Source organism: Scyliorhinus canicula, chromosome 21 (assembly GCF_902713615.1).
Source record: "Scyliorhinus canicula chromosome 21, sScyCan1.1, whole genome shotgun sequence".
Lineage (NCBI taxonomy): Eukaryota > Metazoa > Chordata > Chondrichthyes > Carcharhiniformes > Scyliorhinidae > Scyliorhinus > Scyliorhinus canicula.
The window spans coordinates 45863849-45879343 of record NC_052166.1 but is presented as its reverse complement, the minus strand read 5'-3'; the positions used below and the strand labels follow the sequence as shown (position 1 = coordinate 45879343).

Below are 15495 nucleotides of genomic sequence, written 5' to 3'. Positions count from 1 at the left end.
AAAAGTATTGTTTTTCTTGCCCACGAGACCGAATGTGACAAACAGACTGACCAATTCACTCTGAAGCCACAACAGCAGAGCAGATAGCAGGTTGTTTTGCTTAAGATGTTGTAGACTTGGCGCGCCTGACAAGTGTGTAGCCATCATCGGCTAATTCAGATTTCGTTTTGTGAAATTTGTCCGTTTTTATAATGTTACAGCCATGCAAGGAGGGGTAAAATTGAATCCCCTTGACTCTGCCTGGCTTCAGCCCTTTTGCATTCAAACGATTGTCCTTTAGCTACTTCAACCTCATGGTGTCTATCCTGATCTGTTTTATTTCCACTGGGGGCCAGCTTCCGCCTTTTTAGTTCTCTGTTCCGCACTCTTGCCGGCAGTCGACAGCCTCTCCAGCCTCCCTGATCGTCTCTGACTTTTCGGAAGTACTGTTCTCCAGCTTGTCTGGCTTCCCCGACCTCCCTACACCATTCACATAGTTTCATCTGCCTTTCTTGCTGTCTTCTGTGGAGCACCTTCTCCTTCTCTCTTTTTCCTCTCCCTTTCGAATGTTTGCAATTCCATTTCTATTCATTTCAGTTCCAGCCACATTTTTTGCTGTTCAGTTTTTTTTTCTTTCACATGTCCCAGGTTTGCAATCGAAGTCTCCAGCTACTAGTTTTAACATTTCAAATCACCTGGCTTCCAGGCAAAACTCTTCAACTCCAAAACTTTTTTTTTTTTTTAAACTGCGACAGTTAAATCCTCAGAACTAATTTTTAAGTTTATATCTGGGTATTAATTTAGATTCCACTTTTAATTTCTCTCTGTGGATTCAAATTGACTTTGGATTTATTTCTGGATGTTTAATTTCTGTTATGGACACATGAGGAGGGGTAAGATATGGCTCCCCTGTGATATCATTACAAGTCTAACCATAACAGGGTTTTCTTGTGCATTTAGAAGGTGTGGTTGGGAGCGTGGAGGCCTGGGTCAATGATATGGCGGGGTTCATCAAATTGGAGAAGGTGAAATTCGCCCTGAGGGGATCAGTACAAGGGTTCTTTAGGCGGTGGCAGCCTTTCCTGGACTTCCTGGCGGAACGGTAGGGAAATAGGCCGGCAGCAGCAGCAACCCGGGGTGTGGTTGGGGTTCAGTACTCTAGTTATCCAGATGTTAGAAGTGGATTTAATTCTTCCAATCTTTTCTGGGTAAGTATTAATGTAAGACAGTCAGAACCACCTGAAGTTTGCTATTTATATCATAGTTTTGGGTGATTCCCATTGCAGGCTGGTTGCCCCAGCGGAACTTGAACTTCCAAGGCATTCACTGCTGTGCTGGTCAACATTTCACTTTTCGTCTTCACACAATTCACAACTTTTTTTCTGGAGATAATGTAGGTTGATTTTCCAAATCAGCATCAAATTAATATTAAATACTTTAAACACTTGCTATGTGTTTTTGTTGTTTTTTTGGCACCCAGATATTGTTAATAGCCAGTTTAAGCTCTTTGGCTCATAACTTCCTGGAATAGGGGGTACCCCGATGAGACGCTCTAGGATGTTCCCACATCAGGGTTTACCTGACAACTGCCCAAAAGTGCTAACTTCCTCTGGACAATTGCGTTAGGCTGGGAACATTCTGACTGAAGTGATTTACCATAAGACCATGAGATATAGGAGCAGAATGGCCTCCTTCTGCACTGTAAATTCTATGATAATTAGGCCATTCGGTCCATCGAATCTGCTCCATTATTCGATCGTCGCTAATATGTTTCTCATCCTCCTGCCTTCTCAATGTAACCCGATATCCTTACTAATCAAGAACCTATCTATCTCTGTTTTAAAGACGCTCAGTGATTTGGCCTCCACAGCCTTTTGCGGCAAAGCGTTCCACAGATTCAGCACTCTCTGCCTGAAGAAATTCCCCCTTATCTCAGTTTTAAAGGATTGTCCCTTCAGCCTGAGACTGTGCCCTTGGGTTCTAGTCACTCCTACTAGTAAAAAACATCTCCACGTTCACTCTATCTAGGCCTCTCAGTATTCTGTAAGTTTCAATGAGATCACCCTCATCCTTCTAAACTCCATCGAGTACGATCCGGAGTCCTCAACCGCTCTACACGTGACAAGCCCTTCATTCCTGGGATCATTCTTTGAACCTCCTCTGGACCCCCACATCCTTCCTTAGCTATGGTGCCCAAAACTGCTCACAATACCCCAAATGAAGTCTGACCAGAGCCTTATACAGCCTCAGCAGTACATCCCTCCTCTTATATTCTAGCCCTCTCAAAATCAATGCTAACATTGCATTTGTCTTCCTAACTACGAACTGAACGTGCATGTTAACCTTAAAAGAATCTTGAACTAGGACTCCTAAGTCCTTTTGTACTTCAGATTTCCGAAGCCTTTCCCCATTTAGAAAATAGTGTGCCTCTATTCTTCCCACCGTAGTGCATAATCACACTTTTTCACATTGAATTTCATCTGCCATTTCTTTGCCCACTCTCCTAGCCTGTCCAAGTCCTTCTGCAGCCTCCCGACTTCCTCAATACTACTTGTTCTTCTACATATCTTTGCATCGTCTGCAAACTTAGCAACAATGTCCTCAGTTTCTTGAGGATTGTTAACGTATATCATGAATATTTATGGTCTCAACGGTGACCCCACTAATTCCACTAGTCACCGGCTGACTTCCTGAAAAACATCCCTTTATCCACACTCTCTGCCTTCTGCCAGTCAGCTAATCGTCTCTCCCTGCTGGCACCTTGCCCCTAACACCTACCTATACGGCATCCTGTCAGAGGCCTTCTGGAAATCCAAATAGATCACGTCCACTGGCTCTCCTTTGTCTAACTTCCTTGTTACCCGCTCAAAGAATTCTAACAGATGTGTCAGACATGACGAAGCCGTGCTGACTCTGTCCTATTTTACCATGCACTTCCAAGTGCTTCGCAATCTCATCTTTAATAATGGACTCTAAAATCTTACCAATGACCAAAGTCTGGTTAACTGGTCTATAACTTCCCGTCTTCTGCCTCGCTCCCTTCTTAAACAGGAGTGTTACATTAGCCACTTTCCAGTCCTCTGGGACACTCTGACTCCAGTAATTCCTGAAAGATCCCCACCAATCCCTCCACAATCTCCTCAGCTATCTCCTTCCGAACTCTGGGGTATAGTCCAGCCAGTCTGGGTGATTTATCCACCTTCAGACCTTTCAGCTGCCCCAGAACCTTCTCCCTAATGGCGGCCATTACACTTAGCTCCCACCCCTGGTACCCCTCTGGTGTATTCCACCATGAAGACTGATGCAAAGTAACTATTCAGCTCCTCTGCCATTTCCTTGTTCCCCATTACTACTTCTCCAGCATAATTTTCCAGTGGTCCATTCTTATCTTTTATAAATTGAAAAAAACCTCTTGCAATCTTTTTTGTACCACTAGCTAGCTTACACACATATTTCATCTTCTCCTCTCTTATTCATTTTTAGCTGTCCCCACTTGCTTTTAAAGGCTTCCCAATCCTCTGGCTTCCCACTAATCCTCACCACATTGTATGCTGTTCTTTTGCTTTTATGCTGTCCCTGACTTCGCTTGTCAGCCATGTTTCCTCCCCCTTGGGATGAATTTCTGTTGTGCCTCCCGAATAGCCCCCGAAATCTCCTGCCATAACAAATATTTTCATTGCGAAACTCCAGGTTGAGCGTGCCAAAATATCATTGATGAGTATCACTTGATGAGCTGCCATTGCTGTTCTGCCATCTTCCCTGCTAAGCTCCCTTCCAATCAACTTTGGCCAGCTCTTCCCTCATGTCTTTGTAGTTACCTTTACTCAATTGTGATACCTTTACGTCTGATTCCAGCTTCTCCCTTCTCAAACTGCAGGGTGAATCCTATCACATTGTGGTCATTGCTCCTTCAGGGTTTCTTCTCCTTAAGTTCCCTAATCAAGTCTGCCTCGTTACACATCATCAAATCTAGAATTACCTGTTCTCTAGTGGGCTCTACCACAAGCTGCTTCAAAATACCAACACATAGACATTCCACAAATTCTTTTCTTGGGATCTGCTACTAACCTGATTTTCCCAGTCCACCTGTATGTTGAAGTCCCCTTGATTATTGTTATTTAAAATGCTAACTTCGGACGGTTCTGTCAATTTTACGCTAATCGTTACTCTGAAAGAGCTAGTGGGAAAAAAATCACTTCCAACTCCACAGTAGCCATTTCAAAAACCAAGACCCAGCCTCACACTGCCCCCCCCCCCCCCATATACACAACACCCAGGAGGCCCACCACACCACCCTTAAACCCGACCCAACCACACCCCTCCCAAAGAAGCTCACCCTACCAAATAAGATCCAATCCGACCACCCCACTCAATGTGACCTGGCCTGACACCACCTCCTTTTGGCCTGATTCCTTGCTCCTGGCTCGATCCCTCCAACCCCCCACACACACAGACACTCCAACCTGACCACTCTTGAACAAATCCCCCCTCCAGACCGGCACGCACCCCCCCCCCCCCCACCCCCCCCCCCCCCCCCCCCCCGTATTGGCCCGCAACTCCTGTTTCTCCCCCCCCCCCCCCCCCCACTCCCAGACTGTCCCATCCTTCCCTCCACCCCTCCCGGCCTTCCCACCCCTCCTGTCCGCCAGAGTGCAGGCTGATCTCACCCAAATTAATACAAATCAAAGTCACTATAATCCCAGATGACCATAGGCTGCTTTCCCTGTTGAGAGGGAAGAGCTGACTTTAACCCAAGGACCACCACACCTCAGGCAAGGGGTAAGGTTGAGAAGGTGGGGTTTTCATGCATAACCTCAGCTGATATGGGAATTGAAACCACACTGCTGGCTTTGTTCTGCATCACAAATCAGCTGTCTAGCCCACTGAGCGAAACAGGTATCCAGTACAAAACGTAGCGCATAGTGGTGACAGAATTTGGGGACCACTATTTGGAAGGAACTATCAAGAGGAATACTAAACTCTGAGGGATTCTTGACCACCTATAAAGACAGGGGACTTCCTGCATGTGCCTTGAACAACAAACATTAGAAGAAATAAAGCATTCTAGAAAAGGGAACACAAAGGCAGAAAGAAAAAATAAAAATCATCTAATTTTTATTCACATTTTTAAAAAAGGAACTAAATTGCTCAAACCTCAAAAATAATATCCACTTCACACTTTGAGCTGAAATTTGGCTGGGGCAAATATCTTTCCCAATGTTACTTTTACACTGCACCTAATTTAATTTTTCATTGGGGTCAACTGTTAAGGCCATTGGATGGAAAAATCCTTTCATATGGACTTATCTACCATTTGCCACCTCCGTCTGAAATTGATTTAATCCCCCATTGAATAGAGCTGTACTTGCTCAGGTAAACCTTAGCCAGAGCTGTAATTAGGCTTAGTAAATTATAGATTCCATGAATAATGTCCTTATTTGAAAATATTAATCTCTAGATGTTGGTACATGTGCCATCGCTATGTTGCATGTACACATCACTGCAAGAGTATGCTTCGTGTTCTTGTTGGTCTTAGAATTCAGGGCTTGTGCAGCCAAATTTTGTTCCTTCCATTACAGTAAGAAATCATCAGTACTGTAAATTGCACATACCTGATACTCTGAACGCGGTCAGTTGAATCTCCTAAAAAAAAATTGTACAATGAAACACAACCAAAAGTAACAGAATGTGTAATATGATCACAGGATATCTTCTACAGTATGATTATAAAAACAAATTATCGGCCATAAGTTTTGGTCTTCCCTGCATTAGTGCACATCTTCCCCATATCTACCCTCTCAAAATCTTTCGCTATTTTCAAGACCTCTATCAGGTCACCCCTCAGTTTCTTTTTCCAGAGAAAGGAGCCCTAGCCTTTTCAATGTTTGCTGATAGATATAAACTTTTAAGTATGAGTACCATTCCAGTAAATCATTTTTTATAAGCTTCTTTAATGCTTCTATGTCCCTTTTTCTAAGATGGAGACCAGGTTGATGGTGCTCCAAGTGTAGAATAACCAAGCTTATATATAAGGTTAACATATTTTCTCCACTTATCAATTCTATCCCACCAGAAAGGAATTCCAGAGGTTTGTTTGTTTTGGCCTTACTTGCTTTGAATAAATTGTGTTTGTGTACCCCCCGGCCCCTCTGCTCCTCTTTTGACACTTATTTTCCAAGGTCCTCCTTATTCTTCCTATCAAAATGGACCATCTCACACTTATCGACACGGCACGTAAAAATATTCAATTCTATGGGTATCCAATACAAAACACAGTGCACAAATGACAACATTTCAGTAAACAAGAGTTTAATTTTTAATTAGCACTGTTGTTAGGAAATGAGAAGTGGTGTGCATTGTAGTTATTCTGTGCCTAACATATCGGAGCTGTATTGGGAAGAGTGGTGTTGGAATGGATTCATTATGAAAACATTTCAGCTCTGATGGGAATGTTTCACTTTCTCATTTTGTTTGTTGCACAATTCAAGCATAGTTGTCTCACACCTTCGATACATCAGTTCAACATTGACAATGGGTATTGTATGCTTTCAGGGGCCTAACACATGTGATGTGTCTTAAAAGTGTGTGTTAATTCAAATTCATCTCAAAGAATCCAATTGCCTAATTCAAATTTAAAAAGGGTTGGGAAAAGCTAAAACTGTGTGACAAAGGAAACATTTTAAACTAAGTTCCTTTGACATTAAAGCAGCTCTAGCCACAGTGCTTCGGTGCAACAAGTCTTGCTGCCAAGGTCACTGGGAAAAACATTTATACTTGTGCTTTGCTCAGTTGAAATTTTCTGGTGTGACAGTCTTGTATAATAATTCAATGATGGTATTTTAAGATAAATAAGTAATTCAGTAATATTACAAAACAATGCTTTAAAATGGACTCCTTTGCCTGAATAATTTGTAACACAACAGGAATAGAGGGTTCACATTATCAGCAAAGGACTTCTTCAAACACAGTTGTTTAACCAGGGGCGGAATTCGTGAATCCCGCCCTGCCGCTCCGACACCGGCTGCCGAATTCTCCGGCGCCGGTTTTCGGGCGGGGGCGGGGATCACGGCGCGCCGGTCGGGGGCCGTTGGCAGCGGGCCCCCCGGCAATTTTCCAGGCTCCGATGGGCCGAGCGGCCGCCCATTTTCGGCCAGTCCCGCCGGCGTGAAATGGACATGGTCCATCCCGGCGGGATCTGGCTTGGAGGGCGGCTAGCGGAGTCCTCGGGTTGGAGGGCGGCTAGCGGAGTCCTCGGGGGGTGGGGGGGGGGGATATCCGGCCGGGGGGGGGGGGGGGGGGTCCCCCACGGTGGTCTGGCCCGCGATCGGGGCCCACCGTTCTGTGGGCAGGCCTGTGCCGTTGGAGCACTCTTTTCCTCCATGCCGGGCCCAATTCGGTCGTAAACGTCGATTCTCCGCCCCTGCGCCAAACGCGATTTCGCCGCGGGGCTGCGGAGAATCTAGACCTGGAGGTGAGAACAAAAATATTTTAAAGAACAATTTACATTGATATAGCACTCTTAATATTTGAAAGCACCGGACAGAAATGTGAAAAAAGCATGCTGAGCTGAAGAATGAAATGTTAGGAAGGATGACCAAAAGCTTGAGTTTTGGGAGGGGATTCCAGAACATGGGGCCATATGTAGCTGAACATATGACCACCATCGGTAGGATAATAGGAAAGGATTGAAGAAAAAATCAGAGGGATGAAGTTCAGAAGGGGTTATGGAGAAGGTTACAGAGATAGGAGTAGCCAGGTCCTGGCCACCAAGTTGTAATGAGTTGATGTTTAGGGCGGGCGGACCATTCACAGACAACCAAAAGAGCTTTAAAGTAGTTTGGGTTGGATGTGAAGGGTGAATGAAGGATTCAGTTGCAGATGGGCCGTAGTAAAGGTGAAGGCGGGTAATGTTTCATATGTAAAAGTAAATGATGGTGCGGATATTGATTTGGAAAGTCAGCTTGAGGTCAAATGGGATGCTAAAGTTTCAACAGTCTGGTTGGTTAAGGGGGCAGATTACACCATTGGAAAGGGTATGCTTTTATGGCAGGAACTGAAGACAATGGTTCGATCGAGGCATAGATTACAAAAGCAGTGCGGTCATGTTGGAGGTCATGATGTGAAGATGCCGGCATTGGACTGGGGTGAGCACAGTAAGAAGTCTTACAACACCAGGACCTGAGGAAGGAGCCGTGCTCCGAAAGCTAGTGTTTGAAACAAACCTGTTGGACTTTAACCTGGTGTGGTAAGACTTCTTAATGTTGGAGGTGTATAGAGCTTTGGTGAGGCCACAGCTGGAGTCCTGTGTACAATTCCCGTCGCCACATCATAGGAAGGATGTGATTGCACTGGAGGGGGTGCAGAGGAGATTCACCAGGGTGTTGCCTTGGATGGAACATTTAAGTTATGAAGAGAGGTTAGTTAGGCTTGGGTTATTTTTGGTGAAGCAGAGAAGACTGAGGGGCAAACTGATCAAGGTCTACAAGATTATGAAGGCATGAACAGGGTGGATAGGGAGCAGCTGATCCACTTAGTTGAAGGGTCAGTCATGAGGAGCATCAAGTTCAAAGTAAGGTGCAGGAGGTTTAGGGGGAATTTGAGGAAAAACCTTTTTATCCAGAGGGTGGTGATGGTCTGTGACAGAGGTGGGTTGCCTAACATCAGTTACTTGGATGAGCACTTAGCACCTCATAACATTCAAGGCTTTTGGGCCAAGCGCTGGCAAATGGGATAGGTAGGCAGTTCAGGTATTCTTCATATGTCGGTACAGACTCGATGGGCCAAAGGGCCTCTTCCGCACTGTATTTTTCTGCGATTCCGTGGTTTTCCAAATGTGAGCTGGAAAAAAATTTCAATTCATCCAAGGTTGGATATCAGACAACGCAGAGCCAGTGGAGGTACTGGAGAGATAAAACTGGGTGTCATTGGAATACATGTGGAAGACAATGTCCTCTGTGTGAAGTTGTTGCCAAGGGGAGCATGCAAATGAGGCAGAGGAAGAGACCAATGATAAATTCAGAGGTAACAATGCAGGAAAGCAAAGAGGTGTCATTTCTGAAGTTTATCTGCCTAATTGGATGAGTAAGAATAAAGTTTAGTAAGGGTAGTCTGACTAAGTTGCACGATGGAAAAATGGTATTGGACAAAAAAGGTGTGTTTGACTATGTCAAAGACTGCAGGGTGCTTGAAGATGGCTGATGGTTGCTCTCCCCAATGGTCCTTGTGCTTGATTTTAGCAGAGGCACATGAGGATTGTTAGTGCTTGTTAGATCGTGTGGCGAATGACTAAAGCAGTTGCCCACCTGATATACTCAAGTCTACACTCCTTGAACTTGAGGGAGTGAAAATAGGTTTATTTCAGACAGAATGATCAGGATGTGAGGTAGTAAAGTTTTCTCTGGGGACCAGGACATCAAAGGTGGAGGTGAGAAAGCAGTTGAGCAAGGTGACAGCTGTAGAAGCATCATGATACATAGAAGACTAAAGTTGGCATTCTGAAAGTACAGGAGTCAATGACTTGGGGGAGGTTTTTCTCCCTCTCAGAGAAATACAGAAGGGCATGGATCAAAACTTTTTGGCCCTTCCAGCCAGAGGGATCATCTGGTCCCACCAAAGGCGAACGTCCCCCCCCCCCCCCCCCCCCCCCCCCACGGTGCCTTCCCCGGTGGAACGTAGCACATAAAACCTCATAGACATCGGCAGGACTGGACGTTCCCGGCGCTGGCCGATGGCGGGCTGCCTCTGCCGCTGGAAAATATGCTACAGGGGCGGTGGGAAGATGGAAAATCCCACCCATATGCAGGTTTGTAAAAGTACGGCAGAGTTCATGAGCAAAATGGCTTGTCAGTGACCAAGACAGTGAGTAGAAAGGCCACGAGAGATTAAAAAAAGGTCGCAAGTATTTTTATGAATATGTTTTCAAAAAAAACCATTGAATTGAATCTATCTCAATTTATTTTCTTCATTCTAATTTATGATTGTGATGCAAAAAGGTAGTCAATTTTGAACTTTTTTACAAAACAAGATATCGCATAGGTATCAACCTAGTTGAACTGATGTTAAGAATAAGCTAGGTATAGGGGGCGGGATTCTCTGATCCTGAGGCTAAGTGTTGACGCCGTCGTAAACGCCATCGCGTTTCTCGACAGCGTCAACATGGCCTCAGAAGCAGCGACGCCACTGCAGCAACTGATCCCCAGAGTCAGATGGGTGCCGCAGGTCTGCGCACGCGCAGTGGGATCAGCGCCAATACGCAGTGGGACCGGCGCCAATGCACGCATGAGCAGTGGCTTCCTTCTCCGTGCCGGCCCCGACGCAACATGGCATAGGGCTGCATGGGCCTGCGCGGAACATAAGAGGCCCCCAGCCTGAGAGGCCGGCCCCGATCGCGGGCCAGGCCACAGCGGAGCCCCCCCACGGGGTTGGAACCCCCTCCCCCACCACCAGGCCACCCCGTGATACATGCACGCAGAGGTCCCTCCGGGTAAGAGCAGATGTGAACGGCGAGACTCGGTTTATTTTGCGTGACCGCTCAGCCCATCCCCGGCGGAAAATCGCCTGTTGGGGGGGGGGGGGGGTGCTCGCCGCGCTGACACCGATTCTCCGCTCTCCGGAGAATCGCCGGACCAGCTTCTGGGGGTGCGGCCCGATTCACGGCCCGATTCTCCAGCCTGGGCTGAGAGAATCCCACCCATGATGTGTCAGAACTGGCTTGAAATTGGATTGAAAAGTTCAAAACAGGGGCAAACAATCTCTTTATTTAAGAAGTTCTATTCCAAAAACATCCACTGATACTTTCACAAATGCGGCACAATACTGCTTACCGGTTACCAAATGCAATACTGTACAAAGTCTGCTCATTGGATGGCACCTGCTGAATGGGATGGTAAAAGAGGGTGCCAACCTGGTGGTTCTAAAGATGGTGAATTATCAATCTCAGTTAGGTCACCTGGGAGAGAGGCCAAGAGGAGAGCTCATAGAGTGACAACTGACAGCAAAGCTGCCTGTGATCCTTCTGAGTGGAACTGGCAAACACCAAAAAACAGGCTACTTTCCTGAGCCTCTTGCCCAGTGAATGGTGCCAACAGATATATTCTCGAGATGGGACAGAAAGCTAATTATCACTGCAAATTGATGTTCAAAAGTGTATGATCATGCAGAGTTTCCACAGACTATGCTTCAGAAGCTGGCTTCTTATTGCTCTCTGTTTGGCATTTCCATTAGTTTGAGCTGGACAAATCTGCAGTTGATGTTGCCAAAAGAAAGCATGTGGAAAACAATTATATTCAGTGATCAAAATGAGCCAACTGGGGAGTACTTTTGAGTTGTGCACCATGCGCAACAAACGGTAGCGCACGGTAGCACAGTGGTTAGCTTCACAGCTTCAAGGTCCCAGGTTCAATTCCCTGCTTGTCTGTGCGTAGTCTGCACGCTCTCCCCGTGTCTGCGTGGGTTTCCTCCGGGTGCTCTGATTTCCTCCCACAGTCCAAAGATATGCAGGCTAGGTGGTTTGGCCATGCTAAATTGCCCTTAGTGTGCAAAAAAAAGGGTTAGATGTGGTTACTGGGTTATGGGAATAGGGTGGAGGTGTGGGCTAGGTAGGGTGCTCTTTCTGGGGGCTGGTTCAGACTTGATGGGCTGAATGGCCTCCTTCTGCACTGTATATTCTATAAAGAAAAACTATCTCCACTCACAAACAGATGCATTAAAATGGAACACAGATTTAGAATGATTCCACATTCTGACAGTACAGGGTTTTGTGCCTCTGAAACTTAAAAGGCTGATGAGGCAGAGATACTGAGGAAGCTTTAATTTTCAGGTATTGCCAACGAGCTCTCAAAACCTATGAATGATTCACAATAATAAAAAGAATAAAGCAGCTTACCATAGTCACCATTTGATATGTGGGCAACTGAAGCTGGTAGCAAAAATGTCTTTATTCATCCTTCTTTGTTTTATTTAGATGCTTTCACTAAGAACTGTAGTCATCAGGCTTGCTCAGTTTACCAATTTGAAATCTGAAGCATTCACATGAATATGGGGCTCAGATTTAAGGAAGTATAATAATGAAATGTATTCATTTATCTGAAGAGGTCACACTGATGAGCTTGCACATCGAGTGGTATGCAAAGGAGATCAAAGGCTCCCCCTGGTGTCAGACTAGGCGATTATTTACACTGCACAGTTAGTAATGTGAAGCCAATAGTCAAGTGGCTGAGTTATAATGATACGAGCGGTGCAAATTTTCAAACCCCAAGTTTTCTGTGGTGCTTAATACCCATGATATTAATTTTTCCATGTAACTGGGATGCCATTGCAATATATTTGCCCACTCCTGGGTATGTAACAATCTCTCTCCTATCTGCTCTATCTAGGTGGATAGTTTTACTAATATAGGAGGTGCCACTTCACGCAAGGTTCAATTCCTGGCTTGGGTCACTGTCTGTCCGGAGTCCACACGTTCTCCCCGTGTCTGCGTGGGTTTCCTCCGGGTGCTCTGGTTTCTTTCCACTGTTCAAAGATGTGCAGGTTAGGTGGCTTGGACCGACTAAATTGCCCGTAGTGTCCAAACGTTAGGTGGAGTTGCTGGGTTACGGGGATAGGGTGGAGGTGTGGGCTTAGGTAGGGTGCTCTTTGAGGAGCCGGTGCAGCACGGTAGCATAGTGGTTAGCACTATGGCTTCACAGAGCCAGGATTCCAGGTTTGATTCCCGACTTGGGTCACTGTCTGTGCGGAGCCTGCAAGTTTTCCCTGTGTCTGCGTGGGTTTCCTCATGGTGCTCCGGTTCCCTCCCAAAAGTCCCGAAAGACGTGCTGTTAGGTAATTTGGACATTCTAAATTCTCCCTCTGAGTACCCAAACAAGCGCCGGAATGTGGTGTATAGGGGCTTTTCACAGTAACTTCATTGCAGTGTTAATGTAAGCCTACTTATGACAATAAAGATCATTTTAAAAATGGGCCGAATGGCCTCCTTCTGCACTGTAATTCTATGATCCTATATGTGTAGCAGTGATCCACGAGGAGGCTATTATGTTGGGCAGAAGGCCAACAGGTATTTGAACAGTTCACAGAAGGTACGTCCACATTTACTATGGTGGTAGATAGTCTCAAAAAGGGTAATGATCGAATGATAAACATTCCACCAGAGGCGCCATTAAACAATATGTGACTAGGTCCGGCATGTAAATTTGGTACACCAATCTAAAACCGAATCTGTGACCATTTCATTGAAAAGACTTCAATTCCATGAATTAGGGGACGCCTGTTAGGAGAACAAGAACGAAAAGAACAAGAACTGTCGGAACTAACCCCTCGGACCTACAATATTATGACTAGACAAGGACAAGTCAGCCAACCACCACGTGGGCCCCACCCAACTCCCAAGAGGAATTGACCAAGGATAAATACTGGACACCACCTTTGAACCTACCTCAACTCCTCTCCAGATGTGGGCCAGCCACATTGGACCCTCTGCGGCACCCCAAAGGGAGGTAGCCCCCCCCCCCCCCCCCCCCCCCCCCCGCCTCCGGAGCAGCAACAAGATATCGGAGAACTGGCCCCAAGGACTACCATGACGCCCCTATCCTAACACCCCTCTGAAGCTATGCCAGTCCGGTATCATACACCACACAGCAGCTGAAGAAACCCTCCCAAGAGGGACCACCCCCCAGTTGCACCAACTGCCACCAAAAATAAAGGATATTTAGGTCCGCCAGCCACAGGAGCTCTGACAGCAAATAGACCAGTCAAAGAGGGAGACCTGCATCAGGAGAAATGACCGATCACCCCTAAAGGGGAGTCCAACAAATCCCAGTCCTCAACTGGACAACAATTGAGTCCCTCTGGGCCTGAAGAAAAAGGCGCAGCCCAGAAAAAGATTATGTCCGACTACGGAGGACCTCCCTCGAACGTAGCGAGGACTGAACTAACCTTACCATCCACACCTTCTACCCCACACCCCGCTCTGGCTCTGCTCAGAGAGAATTATAGAACCATAGAATTTACAGGGCCAAAGGAGGCCATTTGGCCCATCGAGTCTGCACCGGCCCTTAGGAAAGAGCCCATGACCCACCCTATCCCCGTAACCCAGCAACTCCACCTAACACGGAGGGAAATTTATCATCGCCGACCCACCTAACTTGCACATCATTGGACTGTGGGAGGAAACCGGAACACCCGGAGGAAACCCAAGCACACACGGGGAGAACATGCAGACTCCGGACAGACAGTGACCCAAGCCGGGACTTGAACCTCGGACCCTGGAGCTGTGAAGCATCTCCCCCCCCCACCCTCCCCCTCGAGGGTATATTAGGATAAAGAAACTGCAGAAAATCCACAATTAATATTCAGCTTAATACGATAAAACCTTATTAACTAACGGTGCAGGACATCACCCCTGAAATATTTACTCCACTGCAAGCAGATAAAAAGACATTAACAGATGACAACGGAATTATCAGGGAGTAAAGTCCAGGACAACAACTCAGGAATACGGTAGCCATCAAGGTAAAGATCACTCCCACTGGCGCATGACGGAAGCAGACATCTAGACTAAAGCAGGATCTGAAGCGGTGAGCATTCAGGATCTTCCGAGCATTCTGACGATTGGAACAAGAGCCTCAATACTTCCAACATGCTGACTCGACTGAGCCCAGACTGTTGTTTTTAAAAAAAAAATTTAGAGTGCCCAATTAATTTTTTCCAATTAAGGGGCCAATCCACTTACCTTGCACATCTTTGGGTTGTGGGGGCGAAACCCACGCAAACACGGGGTGAATGTGCAAACTCCACACAGACAGTGACCCAGAGCCGGGATCGAACCTGGGACCTTGGCTCCGTGAGGCAGCAGGGCTAACCCACTGTGCCACCGTGCTGCCCGAGCCCAGACCGTTAACAACCTAGGCTCCTGCTGGGGGGGGGGGGGGGGGGGGGGGGGGACCTTTCTCAGCAGACACCAGGAATAGTACCTCACCGATCCAGAGGTGGAAGGCCAGCCCAACCAGGGCCTCGGAAACAGGGTTACATTTGCTCCAGCAAATCTGAGATCTGGCCTCCAGTTGAGATTTCTGAAACATGGCAACCAATTCGCAAACTCGGCTGGGAACGTCTCCACCACCTCAGCGCAGACACCAGGCTCAGCAGGATTCTTTACCAGTTCCCCCTCGTCCTCAACTGAATCCCCCAGGATGGACAACAGGCTATGCAATAAGAACTCAACCTAGCAGAGATGGGTTTCCACCAAAGACTATGCTCTCTCCGACACAGGAACATTCTCATGCGCTGTCAATGCCTCCACAGAGTCACCTTGCAATTCATGAAATTGGGCTTAGATGTCCTGCACCGCAGAGCCAAGCCACTCAGACAGATTTACTTCATCGCCAGCAGTCATCTCATCCAACAGTGAACACCGTACTGTCATGGCAGGAATCCTCTCAAAAGCAGCTATGTCAAAGACAGGGTCCCACCCTAACTCTCTCCAACTGCTGTGAATCAATGAGGAATAAAGCCTTTCTTCTT

The 15495-nt window shown here is 46.6% G+C and overlaps 1 protein-coding gene across 1 annotated transcript in view; it reads right to left on the bottom strand.

Annotated features, from left to right (window-relative positions):
- The window catches only part of adgrd2 (adhesion G protein-coupled receptor D2), a 221947-nt gene that overhangs the window by 9571 nt on the left and 196881 nt on the right, over positions 1-15495 (bottom strand). Inside the window, exon 24 of the mRNA XM_038781796.1 lies at positions 5592-5622. Coding sequence (XP_038637724.1) covers positions 5592-5622 — 31 coding nt within the window. The remainder of the gene's footprint in view (positions 1-5591; positions 5623-15495) is intronic.